This window comes from Purpureocillium takamizusanense, chromosome 7 (genome assembly GCF_022605165.1).
Source record: "Purpureocillium takamizusanense chromosome 7, complete sequence".
In the NCBI taxonomy this organism is placed as follows: domain Eukaryota; kingdom Fungi; phylum Ascomycota; class Sordariomycetes; order Hypocreales; family Ophiocordycipitaceae; genus Purpureocillium; species Purpureocillium takamizusanense.
The window spans coordinates 628,781-643,828 of NC_063074.1; the positions used below are offsets into that span (position 1 = coordinate 628,781).

At 59.4% G+C, this 15,048-nt stretch overlaps 4 protein-coding genes across 5 annotated transcripts; 3 read left to right on the forward strand and 1 right to left on the reverse strand.

Moving 5' to 3' along the window:
• The first annotated feature begins 782 nt into the window (after positions 1 to 782).
• On the forward strand, positions 783 to 2,784 carry JDV02_007501 (Agmatinase). The gene is made up of 4 exons (XM_047989001.1): positions 783 to 1,227; positions 1,315 to 1,441; positions 1,511 to 1,840; positions 1,922 to 2,784. The coding sequence occupies exons 1-4, from the start codon at positions 1,093 to 1,095 to the stop codon at positions 2,542 to 2,544; spliced, it is 1,215 nt and encodes a 404-aa protein (XP_047845000.1). The 5' UTR covers positions 783 to 1,092; the 3' UTR covers positions 2,545 to 2,784.
• Positions 2,785 to 2,993: 209 nt separating this feature from the next.
• On the forward strand, positions 2,994 to 5,280 carry JDV02_007502 (Asparagine--tRNA ligase). The gene is made up of 2 exons (XM_047989002.1): positions 2,994 to 4,804; positions 4,876 to 5,280. The coding sequence occupies exons 1-2, from the start codon at positions 3,162 to 3,164 to the stop codon at positions 5,000 to 5,002; spliced, it is 1,770 nt and encodes a 589-aa protein (XP_047845001.1). The 5' UTR covers positions 2,994 to 3,161; the 3' UTR covers positions 5,003 to 5,280.
• Positions 5,281 to 9,142: 3,862 nt separating this feature from the next.
• JDV02_007503 (uncharacterized protein) lies at positions 9,143 to 13,035 on the forward strand. Its single transcript, XM_047989003.1, has one exon. The coding sequence runs from the start codon at positions 10,109 to 10,111 to the stop codon at positions 12,506 to 12,508; it is 2,400 nt and encodes a 799-aa protein (XP_047845002.1). The 5' UTR covers positions 9,143 to 10,108; the 3' UTR covers positions 12,509 to 13,035.
• JDV02_007504 (Acid phosphatase) lies at positions 12,493 to 14,995 on the reverse strand. Of its 2 annotated transcripts, XM_047989004.1 has the most exons (2): positions 13,329 to 14,995; positions 12,493 to 13,262 (listed from the first exon to the last, which is right to left on the reverse strand). In XM_047989004.1, exons 1-2 carry the CDS (start codon positions 14,769 to 14,771, stop codon positions 13,149 to 13,151), a joined length of 1,557 nt encoding a protein of 518 aa, XP_047845003.1. In that variant the 5' UTR covers positions 14,772 to 14,995; the 3' UTR covers positions 12,493 to 13,148. The 2 variants fall into 2 exon arrangements, with proteins under 2 accessions (XP_047845003.1, XP_047845004.1); XM_047989005.1 differs by having other exon boundaries at positions 12,616 to 14,995.
• Between the last annotated feature and the right edge of the window lie 53 nt (positions 14,996 to 15,048).

Here is a 15,048-nt window from a genome sequence, read left to right on the forward strand (position 1 = left end):
CAGCCCGCCTCGCCCTGCCCTGCCCTGCACTACACTGCCCTGCGCGCCTGCTGCGTCTTGTTACTGCTCGTTGGCTTGGTTGTCATCTTGTTTTGTAGCGAGCGAATAGACGAGCAACTCACGCGAGTCGGTGAGAGACGGGGAGACGTTTCTGAGACTGGAACAGAGCCAAGAAGCCTCTTGCCTACCGTTGTGCAACAGGAGCAAGCAAGCATGACGGTCCGTGAGCGTGCCGGCTCGCGGACCGGCTCCGCCGTCTCCAGCTCCAGAGTTTATAGGTGCTTTCTCGGCAATTCCCAATCGTGCCTCGTTAAGTCTCTTACGTACAACGATGCTTCGGATGCCATTTGTCCAGTGTCCCTAGCCGCACTTTTATGGAGATTTGCTGTCGGAGCAGTCCGGTCTGCACCAACCTTCCCCCGGTGAAGGGTGAGGAGGGTCCCGCAGGCCCAGCGAGTGGCTCGGGTTGGCCTTGCACATACGACTCGTACGACCACGTCTGCAGAGGGCGCCCGAAAAGGGTGGGCACTTGACCTCTTTATGCTGCCTTTTTCATATGTACCCAGGCGTGCCTCCGACAGTCAAGTGGGCGGTCCCGGAAACCACATCGGACTGGAGACTTGCAGAGCGCCCCGCAAACGGGCGCCCGATTGGGGCAAAGTTCGCGGGGGCTTGCTTGTCCCAGCCTGTCCGTGGGTGGGATGGATGGGGACCGACCTACGGATGACTGTGGAGGGGCAGCACCTCCTCGTGGAGCTACAGAACCGCAGCTCGGTCGCCCATGCCAGTGCCGGCCCGCCGACGCCGGCCGTGGATTGCTGCTGCTGCTGGTGGGAGGTCGGCGTCCGCGGGTCCTACTGGACCCGACCGACCGTGGCAGAAAGGCGAAGGGTGCGGTACTCTTTATTTATGGCAAAGTGATAAGCTGCTGGGTCTCCTCCCCTTGAGTGAGGCGCTTCTTCCTTTCACGTCTTGCAGGAGCCCCCCTGTTGTTTGCGATCTAGTCGACACCCCTTGAACATCCCAAGTCTAGCTTCCATCGTCACGAGGTAGCACGCCTTCTCGCTCTCTCGCATATCCTTTTCGTAGGATATGAAGTCGACGGCGCTCGTAAGCCTGCTCCTTTGGAGCGGGCTGTCTGCGGCGTGCGGCGGGCAGGGCGACCACGACGGCAAGGAGTGGACAAAGGAGGAGCTAGACGAGTTGGAGGCGAAATGGGGCTTTGACGTGAGTGCCAACGTTCAAAAGCAGACTTGGGCTCCGAACGACTCGCCCGGCCGACATTAAGTGCTGACTTGACATACCTACCTACAGTGGCCGTTCTCTGGCATCGGATCATTTGCGCATCTGGACCACTCCAAGTGCCTGACTGATCCGTCGGTCAACTATGACATTGCCATTGTCGGCGCGCCCTTTGACACGGCCGTCTCCTTCAGGCCAGGTTCGTATCCAGCACACGTCGTCCAAAAGCTGAGAAGAGGAGAGGCGAGACTGACATGCTACGCCAAAGGTGCCCGCTTCGGGCCGCGGGCCATCCGCCAGGCCTCCTCCCGTCAGACAGGCTTCCGCGGCTTCAATGCTCGCGCGAGTGTCAACCCGTACCAGAACTGGGCCAAGATCATCGACTGCGGTGACATTCCCATCACGCCCTTTGACAACAACATTGCACGCGACCAGATGACGCAGGCTTTGACGGAGCTGGGCAAGCGCAAGGCCGTCTCGGCGCTGAGCCCCAAGCCCAAGCTCATGACCCTGGGCGGCGACCACAGCCTGACGCTACCGGCACTACGGGCACTCAAGGAGATTCACGGGCGACCTATTCGTGTGCTCCACTTTGACGGTGAGGATACTTGGGTCGAACCTCGATACTGTAGTAGTAGATCTCTTGCTGACCTGACCGCCGATGACTGTTGCTGTGCAGCCCATCTCGACACTTGGAACCCCAATGCCTACCCCTCGTACTGGGGTGCGACGCAGTTCACGCATGGCTCCATGTTCTGGATGGCCAACCAGGAGGGCCTCCTCTCCAACTCGTCTACTGAGGCGTCGGTGCACGCTGGGCTGCGGACACGCCTCGGCGGCACGGAGTGGGTCGACAACGAGGACGACTCGTCGCAGAACTGGGTGCGCTTTTCCGCCGACGACATGGACGACATGGGCACGCAGGGCATCATCGACGGCATCATGCGCGTGCTCGGCACCGAGGACCCTGTGTACCTGTCGGTGGACATTGACGTACTGGACCCGGCCTTTGCGCCTGGCACGGGCACGCCCGAACCCGGTGGCTGGACGACGCGCGAGCTGATCCGCGTACTCCGTGGCATCGAGGGTCTCAACCTCGTGGGCGCCGACGTCGTCGAGGTGTCGCCCGCATACCAGGGCAGGGGTGAAGAGACAGCTCTGGCGGCCGCCCAGGTTGTCTACGAGCTGCTGAGCTCCATGGTCAAGCGTGGCATGAAGGAGATGGGCAAGGAAGTGGTGCCCGAGACGAAGCAGAAGCTGCTCAAGGCCGCTGGGAAGAGCAACGGCAAGGACGAGCTGTGAGGCCGGCCCTTGACATGAAGTGCTTGCCTGCCGAGGCTTTCCCTACCTTGCAGCAGCATGTGGTATGGCTACGAGCAGTATTGGACGCATGAAAGAGGAGTTGGGACGGATGGGCAGTTGTTGGGTTGTTGTTTCGATGACGGTGTATGAAGGAGAGGCAGTTGGCGTCCTTGAAAAGGCAGAGAGAAGCATTGTTTGTGCAAGATTCGCGAAAAAGAAAGTACATGTGATCAAATGACCGAAAAATCCCCCCTATCGACAAGGTGAGCAATACGGTGTCTTGAGGTGACCGTGCCCACGCCGTCCATGATGAGGGCGTCTGAGTCTTATCAGCGTTTCAGTGGCCGAGCGCGGCGTGGGGCCGCATGGAACGTCCATGGATTGACTCACTAAAAAAACAAGGGACCCCGATTCGGCCACACATCGATCCCACCTGCTTTTAACTGCCCCAGTGCAGCCCACCCACCGAGCAAGCGACCCCGCCATCCCGCCCGCCTCTTGTCGAATTTCTTTGCCAGACCAGACCGACTTTGCCTGGACACAAGCCGCCTCCCGCATCGCTCCCTTCCCAACCCCGACGACGCACGCACGGCAGCCGGAAAGCAAGCGAGCCCACCATGGCGGCAGTGCAGGAGCTCGCTGAGCGAGTCAAGGGCGACGACAAGGTCTACGTCGACACCGACACGGGCGCCGACGACCAGACGGCTGACGGCTCCGAGGCGAAGCCCTTCAAGACGCTCGCCTACGCCTACATTCACAACGCCGGCGGCCGTCCGACTGCGCAATACCTCACCCGCGCCTCCGTCACCGGGGCCATTGGCCCGGATGAGGACCCCTCCGCGCGATTGACGTGGAAGGAGCCCGCCAAGAGCGCCGTCAAGAAGGCCCAAGGCGCCCTCGACGCCCACAAGAAGAAGCTGGCCAAGCAGGAGCAGGCCCTGGCCGCGGAGGAGGCCCGCAAGAAGCAGCGCCTCGACAACCTTGAGGCGGCCAAGAAGATCGTCCTCAAGGAGGACGCGAACCTGCCCAAGGCCGTTAAGATCATCATTGGCGACAAGGATGTGGAGCTCGGTGACGGCGCCGACAAGAAGGGTGCCCGCGTCAAGGTCTCGGGCCGCATCCACCGGCTGAGGGCGCAGAAGCAGGCGACCTTCATCACCCTCATCGACGGTGGCGGCCACCTGCAGTGCGTGCTGCAGGCCGGAGACCTGACCAGGACGTACAATGCCCTGACTTTCGCCCAGGGCACGTCCCTTACGCTGTACGGCGAAATGCGCAAGGTCCCCGAAGGCCAACAGGCGCCCGACAACCGCGAGCTGCACGTCGACTACTACGAGGTTATTGGCGCCTCCCCCAGCGACGAGGATGCCATCACCAACAAGGTCTCGTCGGCTCAGAACCAGTGGGACGCACAGATGCTGGACAACCGACACCTGGTGCTGAGAGGAGACCATGCCGCGTCCGTGATGAAGCTACGCGCGGCCGTCGAGTGGGCCTTTACCAAGGCCTATCACGAGATGAAGTTCGTCAAGGTTTCGCCACCGGCTCTCGTCCAGACCCAGGTTGAAGGCGGTGCCACCCTCTTCAAGGTGCCCTACTACGATGAGGAGGCCTACCTGACCCAGTCGTCCCAGCTCTACCTGGAGACGGTGCTGCCCAGTCTGGGCAACGTCTACTGCATCGAAAAGTCTTTCCGTGCCGAGAAGAGCCTGACGCGTCGCCACTTGTCCGAATACACGCACGTGGAGGCGGAGCTTGACTTTATCGATTTCTCCGACCTGCTGGAGCACCTCGAAGAGATCATCTGCCGCGTCATCGACACGGTTCTGGCGGATGCCGAGATGACGGCATTCCTTAAGGAACTCAACCCTGGTTTCGCGCGGCCCTCACGCCCCTTTATGCGCATGAAGTACGCCGACGCCATCGAGTGGCTCAACAAGCAAGACCCGCCCATCCCCAACGAGGATGGCAACCCTCACGTCTTTGGCGACGACATCGCCGAGGCCGCTGAGCGCAAGATGACCGACGCCATCAACCGGCCCATCTTCCTGACACACTTCCCCGTCGAGATCAAGGCCTTCTACATGAAGAAGGACCCCAGCGACCTCCGCGTTACGGAGAGCGTCGACTGCCTGATGCCTGGGGTTGGCGAGATCGTCGGTGGATCGATGAGGATGGAGGGCTACGAGGAGCTGCTCGCGGCGTACGACAAGCAGGGCATCCCCGCCAAGGATTACTACTGGTACACCGACCAGCGAAAGTGAGTTTGACACCCTATTTTTCCGATCGAGACATCGGCTAGGGACGGACGCTAATGGCTTCGGCCTGCAGGTATGGCACTTCGCCGCACGGCGGCTACGGGCTGGGCCTGGAGCGCTTCCTGGCCTGGATGGCTAACCAGCACACGGTTCGGACGACATGCATGTACCCACGCTTCATGGGGCGATGCAAGCCTTGAGCGAAGCACGCGTAGGATGGCGCATTGAGTTGGATGGTGGTTGGCATGAGCGACAATGGGCCTGTAGGGTAAATGTTGGGAATCGAGCTGGCCCTCGCCATAGCGACGGTATGGCTATATAAGAGCTGTCATATAGACGAAGGAAATGAGGCTTTGATCGTGGTTGCGCTGCCTGGTCGCGTGTCCTGTCAACAATCCCCGCCTTCACGCCTGTAGATGGCCTAGATGCCACTTGTGTGCCTCAGACCTAAAGTAGACCACGTTTCAGGATACCAACCCGTTCGAGATGGAGACGTGTCAGTGCCGAAACACAATTACGGGGTAAGTTGGTACCAGGTGAATTAGTCGCTCCGCTGCGACAAGATCGCAAACTCCTGATGACAGGAGGCCATGGCTGTCCACCGAACGGGCCGCCAGCCATCGGTCAAGGCTCGAGCCGTCCCTCCACCCATCCCGCCAAGCAAACGAGGCAATCACCGCGGGGAACGTGGCGCTGGGGTCGCCGTGCGTCCCTCGCCTTTGGTTTTTTTTTTTTTTTGTTTGCTGCGATGCCTTGCGATTGTGGCTACAGTCTCAAGTGCCTACTAGCAGTTAGTAGTAGTAGTATTGTATGCCCCTGTTTCGTCTGCATCTACCTCGACGGGCAACCCCGGATCTGCGGGACGTGACAAAAAACACACACAAGACGTTCGTTCTGCTGCAAGCAAGTACCCTCTCACCCTGCAGGGACTGACAGGTGAGCGGGCGTGCCGCGTGCCGTGACGCCTGTTTGGGCAAGGCCCGTCTGTCTGTCCGCCGTCCGTGATCTGCAGGACGGGGCCTGCTTCGCGTGGAGTGCTACTATTTCCATGGTACAATATATATGTATGTACGAAGGATGTATGTACGTACATAGCACAAGCACGTATACTGTACACGTACGTGGATGAGAGAGTGGGGATGGAGAGTGCATGCCGGTTTTGGCGTGCAAGAAGAAGAATGGCTGTCCCCGTTTCTGCGGCGTGGCATCGTGGGTAGGGAGGGGACGTTGCATGCATGGCTTGCCTTTTACCCGTGCAAGCATGCTGCCTGCTTCCTGTCCTTCTCGAAGCTTTGGATGTCCGAGATGGCTGCTCATCAAAAGATGGCGGAGAGGGGGCATGGGATGCTAGGGGACAACGTTCGGTTACCTTTTGGCTTTTTATAATCAGAATCATCAATGTGTCTGTCTGTGCAATGACTGGGTGACTCGGTTCATAAATGTGAAGGCGCTGTCTCGAAGTAGACGATGGAGCCGACGGATGCGAGAAGAGAGACTAACTACTAACTGTCGGGAGGTGACAGCCCAGGTTCTAGGCCCACCCAAGCCAGCATGCCAACGAGCTGCATGGGCGAGATAGGCGGGCGCCGCCAGATTGCTTACCGTCGTGGCGTCTCGTATGAGATTGGGGAGGGCCCGCGTCTTTTGGTGAGACAATACCTACGTATGTATGTACGTATTGTGACTGTTCTCGGTCACGGGCGCCCGTGAAGATTTGGTTGAAACCCGGCCCCCCGGCGCGAAACACGAGGTCAGTTCTTGGTACCTGTATTCGGTGATACAAAGGGCATTAAAACATCTGCCAGCCTTGTGTCTCCGTTATTAACGAGATCAAGGTAAAACGCAAACAAGGGTTATTAGGCGGGGGGCGTTGGTCCATTTGCCGGAAGCCTGCCCGGTGCCATGCTTTTCGGATCCGCCCGTGTTCGTCTTGGTTGGAAACGTGGAGCTACGTCCATATGAATACGTACTTGGCTATGCGGTTGAAGCGCCGTCTTCAAACAGACCTCGTTGGCAAACACTCGCTCCGCACTACGCCCATGGACACCCCCCCCGGGCGAGCGGGAGGCACATCTCGATCATGGATGAGCGAGCAAAAGGGCATAACAAGGGCCAAGGGACCGAGAGCGGCCGCGGCAGCCTCATGCGAAGCAGCAGGGCGATTCCCCGCTACGGGTGGGGTCGTGGGCGAGCGCGTGCATCGCAATCAATTTGATCAACCCCGTCCGTCCCCCCCCCCGGGGCAGCCACTCGCGCCTTTTGTTGGAGGAGGGGAAGGAAGGGGAGGGGAGGGTTTTTGTTCCTCGTGTACACGGACAGAGAACCGCCATGCATACACATGCGGTCCAGACAAACACGTACTAACTTAGCATATACATACGAAATATGTAGCTCGTACGGGCTGCTCTGCGTGAAACGAGCGGTCCGGTTCCTGGTTCGACGAAAACGAAGAAACCCAGCTGGGCGGCGGCGGCGCAAGATTGCTGTCTTGTTCGTAGACTGACCACCGAAGGGGTCTTTGGAGTGTCTTATTTGGCGGCGCAGGGGTACATATATGCTAACCACTATCGAGAACTAACGTAACCTTAGTAGTACTACGGTCTGCGGTAGTAAGTAGCAAGCTTCACCCACGACAGGGAGCCAGGGAAAACCAGTAGTATATACGGCTTCCTTTTTGCTTCCTCCCGGATGGAAGGCTTCCCGAGGAATACGACTGTGGCATCTGTTTTGTCTCGCCCTGATCCCTCCCTCGGTCCCGTCCGACTCGCTGGCGAACGGAGCATCGTCAGCGGACGCTCCCGCAAGGGGCGCGGCGGCGGCTCTGCCGCGTCTGTCATGGGCAGAAGAGAGAGCGAGCGCCCTGAATAGCACCTAGTGCGGAGGCAATTATCGGGAAGAGGCCAAGCTGACGGGCAGCATGTCGTCACTTGCTTTGTGCGATGGGGGACGAAGAAGAGGCAAGGTATGTTTGTTCTCCGTACCAAGTGAACCAAGTGACAGCCGTTACTCTGCCGTCTTCCGTGCATGCAACACAGGCGCAAGCAAGGCTTCGTACCAGCTCGTCGGCGTGTGTGCATATTTCGTACATACGAACTGACAAAAGACCATCCATCATACATAGTAGTACGAAGTACGCCGCCGCTGGTCATTGGATCCCTGCCAGGGGGTTCGTTCATTAAACTGTCAGCGCACGCTCGTCCCGTTTGGGCAACCGGCCATCCACGCACAACCCCTTTTCCCCTTCTGGCGGGGCGGCAAGGTAGGAAGGCAGGCGTGTCCTCCCTCTCCTCTCCTCTCCTCTCCTTCCCCCCCACTCAGCCCCTCTCCCCAAGCTTCCCTGTCGCTGGTGGGCTGGGCGAGTCGACACGCGCTGGAAGTTTCCCGTCACTGGGCGGCGTCTCGGCAGGCGGGCTGCGGCTGGCTGACCACTGACAGCGCTGTGCCTTGCTCCGGGTGTCCGCCGAGGCCCTGTAAATTGTGGCTCCCGCCCGCCTGCCACAGGCGAGCCCGTCCATTGGCCCGCCCGCTGGGCCTCGACGTTCTCCCGCCGCCCTCCCCCAACCCAACCAACCAGCTCCCGCCTGCGACGGCGCCCCCCCCCCCATCTCCCCAAACAAACCCCCTCAAAATTGGGCTCACGCCAGGGGTTGGCCACGGCTGCGCTGCGTCGGCTGGTGGCAGCAGGAAGCTTAGCTTGGCTGGGCGGCCGTCCTCTGGCGCCCGTGGCCTGGCCCTGCATCCATCTTATTCATTCATTAATTCAGTCAATCGGTCATTCACCCACTCTCGGCGCATCCAGGCACACTCAATCAATGGGACCGCATCGATAATGGTGGGATAGTGGACTGCGTACCCTCCCAACTGTTCCCCCTCGTGCCGCCGCCCCAGTGCAGAGTCGGATGCAATGCACATGAGCAGTGCCTCATTAACCTTCCGTGCTGAGGCTTGTGGGCCTCGAAAAGTAGGGAGGTACCTACATAAATGTAGTAATAACCTAGTAGTGCGATTGGAAGTGCCTGTGCCCTTAGTAGCAAAGGCTCTCGCTCCACGGACGGCTGTCAAAACATGACCTGCCGCTTTCTGTTCCGGGGGTGCTGCCAGCCGCTCGTCTCGAACCTGTTCCGAGTCCCGTTCGCCTGGGCCTTCTGGGGTGACCTCCAGCCACTGGGAGGTATTGCGCTGTGGTGCCTCGTCCACTGGACACCCTCGCCCACTGGATGACTGCCCACTGACCGGGGGGGGGGCGTCTTAGTTGCATTGTCCCTTATTTTTTGATCCCCGAGCCGGCTCCACACCCCCATCTCGACACCTCGTCTGGTGCCTTACTTGACCTCGCGCCGCACTGCTCTCGCGCTCTCGCGTGTCTTTCTTCCTCTCCTCCTCCTTCCGCTCCTCCTCCCCTTCCTCGCTCTCTACTCCCTACACCTGCGAGGTGAGCCTCAGGCCGACTACAATTCATATTCCCTGCCCCGTCGACCCTGTCCGCCGCCCGCGATATCCTGCTACGCATCATCGCTTCGTCTTTTCACCTCCTCGTTCCTCAACCTTTTCCATCTTCTGTGAGCTGTTGGCACACCCCTGCTCCAGATGCTGTTCCCGAGCGAGGCCAGCTTTTGAGACGCACATCATCTTCTTCGACACTTATCGACGCTCGTTCCGCCTATTTTAATTACCTCTTTTTTTTTTGGGCTCCGTTGCCTACGTCCGTTGCTCACGAGACCCTCCGTTTTCGAGAGATCCCGGTCATTGCATCCCGCAGTCCTCCTCGACCTCGACACCGGCCTTCCTATGCCCTTCGACACTCTCGCTCAGCCCATTACTGGCCGCGCTTTTGTATCCTTCGACAAGCATTTTCCACGCCACCTCGATTTCTTCACACGACTTGTCGGCTTGCCGCACTAGGATTCTTGCTCGCCCTATCGGTCGACTGTTTCTGTTACCTTGCGGGACCCGGATCATCGTCCAGCACGCCGCTTGTATCCAACAGCTTTATATTTGCATACATACATACGTATTCTAGCTCCTAGCTTGCTTGCGGCGGTTCGATTCACACATCTTGGGCAGCCTGCTCGTCTACTTCGACGACGCTTGCTGCAACTGTTTCTCGCCGGCTCACTCAGCAGCCTGGTCCTCCCCCTTATTCGCCTCATTCGACACCTTGCGACTCCCTGGACTCTACTTGGAGTCACGAGCTGCCTTTCGCGTCTTACATCTTTCGTGCCTCCCCAAGGCACGTCCAATCTTTCAAAACGGCGGTCCTATCGCATTCCGGGCGGGACTCGCTCGTCCCCCCTCACCTTCTAGGTATGCAGGACCTCAACGCACCCGTCGGCCAAGGCGGCCCCAATCCTGGCGCCCCTGGTCGTTTCCAAGGCCATGCCTCCAAGCCCTCAACCAGTGACACTGGCTTTTCGCACGGCGCCTTCACCTCCAACATCTCGGGCTTTGCCGACCGTCATCCTCGTCGAGGCAATGTCCCTTCGCTGAACACGCAGGCTATGGGCCACCAGAACCAGCCGGGGTCTCCCTCCAATGCCGGTGACCTGGCCAGCCCAGGCACCGCTTTCGATATGCAGTTCACCCCACTACTTCCGTCTCAGTTGCTCCTTGGGAGCCCCTTTCAACCTGGGAGCCCTGCTGCTTTTGGCAGCCCGCAATTCCAGAGTCTGCCAGGATTCCAACAGGCTGGCCAGCAGCACGGGGGCAACCAGGGCCACAGCGGCGGCGTCTCTAGCCCTATTCAGCAGAGCATCTCTCCACAGCCTTACCAGACGATGGTGTCTCCTTCGACCTATGGGGCACCGCAGTTCTTCCCTCCTCAGTCGCCCACCGGGGGCTTCAGCATGCAGGCACCCATGCAGCCCGCCTCGCCCGTGTCCATGGGATCCGGTGTTGTAACTGGCACCAGCCGCACGGTGTATCTCGGCAACATCCCCCCGGACACGTCGGCAGAGGAAATTCTGGGACACGTTCGCAGCGGGCAGATCGAGTCTGTGCGCCTCCTTCCCGACAAAAACTGTGCCTTCATTTCGTTCCTCGACGCCAGTTCCGCTACCCACTTCCACTCAGATGCCATCTTGAAAAAGCTCTGCATCAAAAGTCAGGATATCAAAGTCGGCTGGGGCAAGCCATCCCAGGTCCCCACTTCTGTGGCCCTAGCTGTGCAGCAGTCTGGTGCCTCTCGCAATGTCTACCTGGGAAATCTTCCAGAGGATATTACCGACGCCGAGCTGCGCGAGGACCTGGGAAAATTCGGCGTCATTGACACTGTCAAGATTGTCAGGGAGAAAAATATTGCCTTCGTCCACTATCTCTCCATCGCCAACGCCATCAAGGCCGTTTCTCAGCTCCCCCAGGAGCCAAAGTGGCAGGCACCTCGCCGTGTCTTCTACGGCAAAGACCGATGCGCCTACGTGTCCAAGACACAACAGCAGAACGCCGCCCAGTACCTGGGAATTGCTCCTGGATACGCGCACATGTTGACAGGGGCTGATCGTGATCTGATTTCGAACGCCCTTGCCCAGCAGTCCGTGGCCGCTGCTGCCGTCGCCACCACCGCCGGAGGAATAAACAACTTGGGTAACCGCACCATCTACCTAGGTAACATTCACCCTGAGACGACCATCGAGGAGATTTGCAATGTGGTAAGGGGTGGTCTGTTGCACCACATCCGCTACATTCCGGACAAGCACATCTGCTTCGTCACCTTCATTGACCCGACTGCGGCTGCTTCCTTCTACGCCCTCAGCAACCTGCAAGGCTTGATGATTCACAACCGACGACTCAAGATCGGGTGGGGAAAGCATTCTGGTGCGCTGCCTCCGGCTATTGCCCTTGCAGTAAGTGGCGGTGCCTCTCGCAACGTCTATGTTGGCAACTTGGACGAGACATGGACCGAGGACCGCCTGCGCCAGGACTTCTCCGAATTTGGCGAGATTGAACTGGTCAACACCCTGAGGGAGAAGAGCTGCGCGTTTGTGAACTTCACCAACATTGCCAATGCCATCAAGGCTATCGAGGCGATCCGCGGCAAGGAAGAGTACCGGAAATTCAAAGTCAACTTCGGCAAGGACCGCTGCGGAAACCCGCCCCGCCAGATGCAGCAAAATCAGTCTCCCCGGGGCGATGGAGTCTCGTCGCCCCCGCCCAACGGGTCGCAGAGCAACAGCTCGCCTCCGAATGGCCCACAGCAATCGGCTGTATTGTTCAACGCCAACAATAACCCGCTCACCATGTACCTCAGCCAACTGTCCCAGCAGGTTCAGCACCAACAGCAGCAACAAACCCAACAGCAGCACCCGATGCACATGCAGCACCCACTCTTCCATGCAGCACAGTCGTCGCCCAACGATCTGTCCCTAGATGTGCCCCAGCAGGGTCAGTTGAGTGGCCACGGCCAATCCGCTAGTATCTCCAATGGGTATGCTGCCGCTGCCGCTGCCGTCTCCGGTGCAACCACCATCGGCGGTTTGCTCGCTCCTGGACCTCGAGGTCAACACAGCCGTGCGGTCAGCCTTCCGGTCCTGGCCCCTGGTTTCGAGAACGGTGGCAATAGCCCCGGCAGCGTCCCGGGAAGCAATGGAAGCGAGGGCGAACGTCGTGGCCACCACTACCAGGCTAGCTTTGGAGGGATGGGAGCCGGCGGCTTCGGCCTGGCGATCCAGGGTGGTCTTAACGGATGGGTCGAGGAAGAGGTGGCAAACTAATATCACACAGCCCCAAAACGACATGAGAAATTTGTATTTGTTGTAATTGAAATTGGGGTCGTCTGTCCTTTCTGCACACACCTTACTTTACGTTCTTTTTCTTTTTCGTCTACTCTTTTTGCACATTCTGATAATAGTCTCCTTCCGCTGAGTGTATGATGGGTCGTCATTTTCGGGATAGCATGACGAGGACGGTTGTGGTAGCATCCCCAGAGAGCGGAGAGGGGATGAAGGGACGGAGATGCAAAGGCCGAGCGGCCAGACCTGCTACAAGCATGGTGGGCCTCTGCATGAAAGCGGGACCAGAAGAGATGGGAACGTGAGCTCGGCATTCCTCGGGCACTGAATAAAGCCAGGGACAAAGACAGACATTTCAAAGGGACTGAAAGGGTCTAGTATGGCCGAGCCAGGGCTGGATGATCGTGACTTGTGAGTTATGATCCGGTCAGCTGGGGAATAGTACGTAGGCGCGTGATTAGCCGGAACAGATACGGTTTGGTCACCAATTGCTCTTAATGAAGGCGACGACTGTACACGGCTGTGACCCAATATTCTGCACCGATACCACAACTCCTTTATGAGAGTACTCACTGCGTGCAAATATACTGAGCAGCATGCGGCTTATTACCGCGCCAGCGAGCTAGAATCCAGCCGGCTCCTCCTTGGCTGGAAATGCCGGCGCCTTGACATTTGCGCGGCACTCTGCCTTCCAGTTGCGAGGGGTGAACTTGTCTACGATAGACTTGAACGCCTCCTAGACATGATCAGTTAGCAGACATTCAGACTCGTCGGAGGGGCCTGAGACAAGGTTGGAAGTTACCAGCGTGCAAAAGGACTCATCACCGTCGAGATGTTTACCCGCGGCCTTGCACCCCGGCACGGTAACAGGCTGGTCGTTGTAGCGGACGCGGACGTAGTAGCCCTGGAGCTTGGCCCTTTCCGAGTCGCTCAGGTCGCTGGTGGGCTTGCGGCCGATGCCGGTGGGCTGCTCGCCGGCGCGAGAGCCGCCCAGAAATGAGGGCAGCCACGAGGACAGTTGCGAAGAGGCCGAGGTGGACGAGGCGGGGGGTGCTGGTGTATCGGCATGGCGGAAGAGCTCGACGGCGATATGGCTGGTGAATGGCGGCCATGCGTCCGTGTTGAAGGCCCCTAGGCTGGCCAGTGTTGCGGCGAGGGTTGTATCGTGGCACCCGCTCAGGCCGAATTGCACGGGTCTGGCGGTGGCATCGGGGAGACGAGACTGGGACGTCACCTCATACCGCCCGTCTGCGGCGGTGTGCTCGGCACTGCCAACCATGCGGGAGACCACGTCCGCGAGCAGGCCGCCGATGCCGAGGGTGCGGTACTCGCGACTCTCCTTGTACCCGGCGAACCACTCCTCGACGCCGATCTTTTCGACGATTTGCTTGACCTGGGGGTCGTAGAACTCCTTTGGCAATCTTGTGTCCGGGCCGTGGGCCTTGGTAGCATTGATGGTGTCCATGATGCCGCTCAATCGCGGCCGCGCATCAACAGCAACCTTGGGGCTGTCGTCGGGCATCCACTTGCCAAGTCTCTTGTTCAGGAAAGCCATGTCCTCGGAATCGTTCCAGCGATCCGCGGCGCGCTGGGCAAATGCACGCGAGAGGGCGGCGAATCGCCGACAGTTGCCATCATTGGGGAAAAGCGTCTCGTCAGATGGGGTGCGGGCAAGGACCATTGGAGGGGGCAGATCTGGCGCGCGGGTGTGCGGCGGATAGAGTCCATGGAAAGCCTGCTGCATGGACTCGAGGGCTCGAGGAATCGGGGTGGCACGGAGGTACAGAAAGTCTGTGTCCTTGATGCCCGCAGGGAGGAAGCCCAGTTGGTCGACATAAAGCCTCCGCAACCTCTGGCCAAGCTCAAGAGTCGTCTCACGGCCGCGGTCCGTCAACATGCCCATGTCGCATATGCCGTCTAGCTCGCCCTTGGGTCCGGCAGCGACGACGGCGACATCGTTGGCACCAAACGTCTCGAGGCGGCGCTTCCACTCCAAGGTGGAGAAGGGCCTCCCCTGGACGACGGCGCCAGAGGCGGCCGGGTCAAGGATGGCGGAGCGCAGGTTGCGGTAGGAGGAGCAGTAAGGCCAGAACGGCGCCAGACCCGTGTTTGTGAAGCGAGCGTTGACGGGGGTGCGTTCACCGTGGCGGAGAAGGATCTGGACCTGCTGGAGGCGGAGCTGAGGAGGGTACAGGGCGGCCAGCTCGGCGTCCGAGTAGGGCGGTCTGGGTTCGAGGGTGGACATGGCTGCCGCTTTTGTGTGTCACTCGCTGTGTAACGAGGTTGACGAGTGTGGTGTTTGTTACACTCCTAGAGAAGCGAATAACAAATGGCCGAGCGCGCATGGGCAGTGCGAGCGGCTACGCAGAAGCTGAGCGCCTCTCCAGTTGAATTGTGAGCGATATGGCGCAGGAACCGTGGAGCGAGGCAACAAGGCTAGAGCATGGCCGAGGAAGGGCCAAGTGCATGTACTCCCGATGCAGTCACAGCGGCGCGTCGCGGTGTCGTGGGCCGATAGAGCT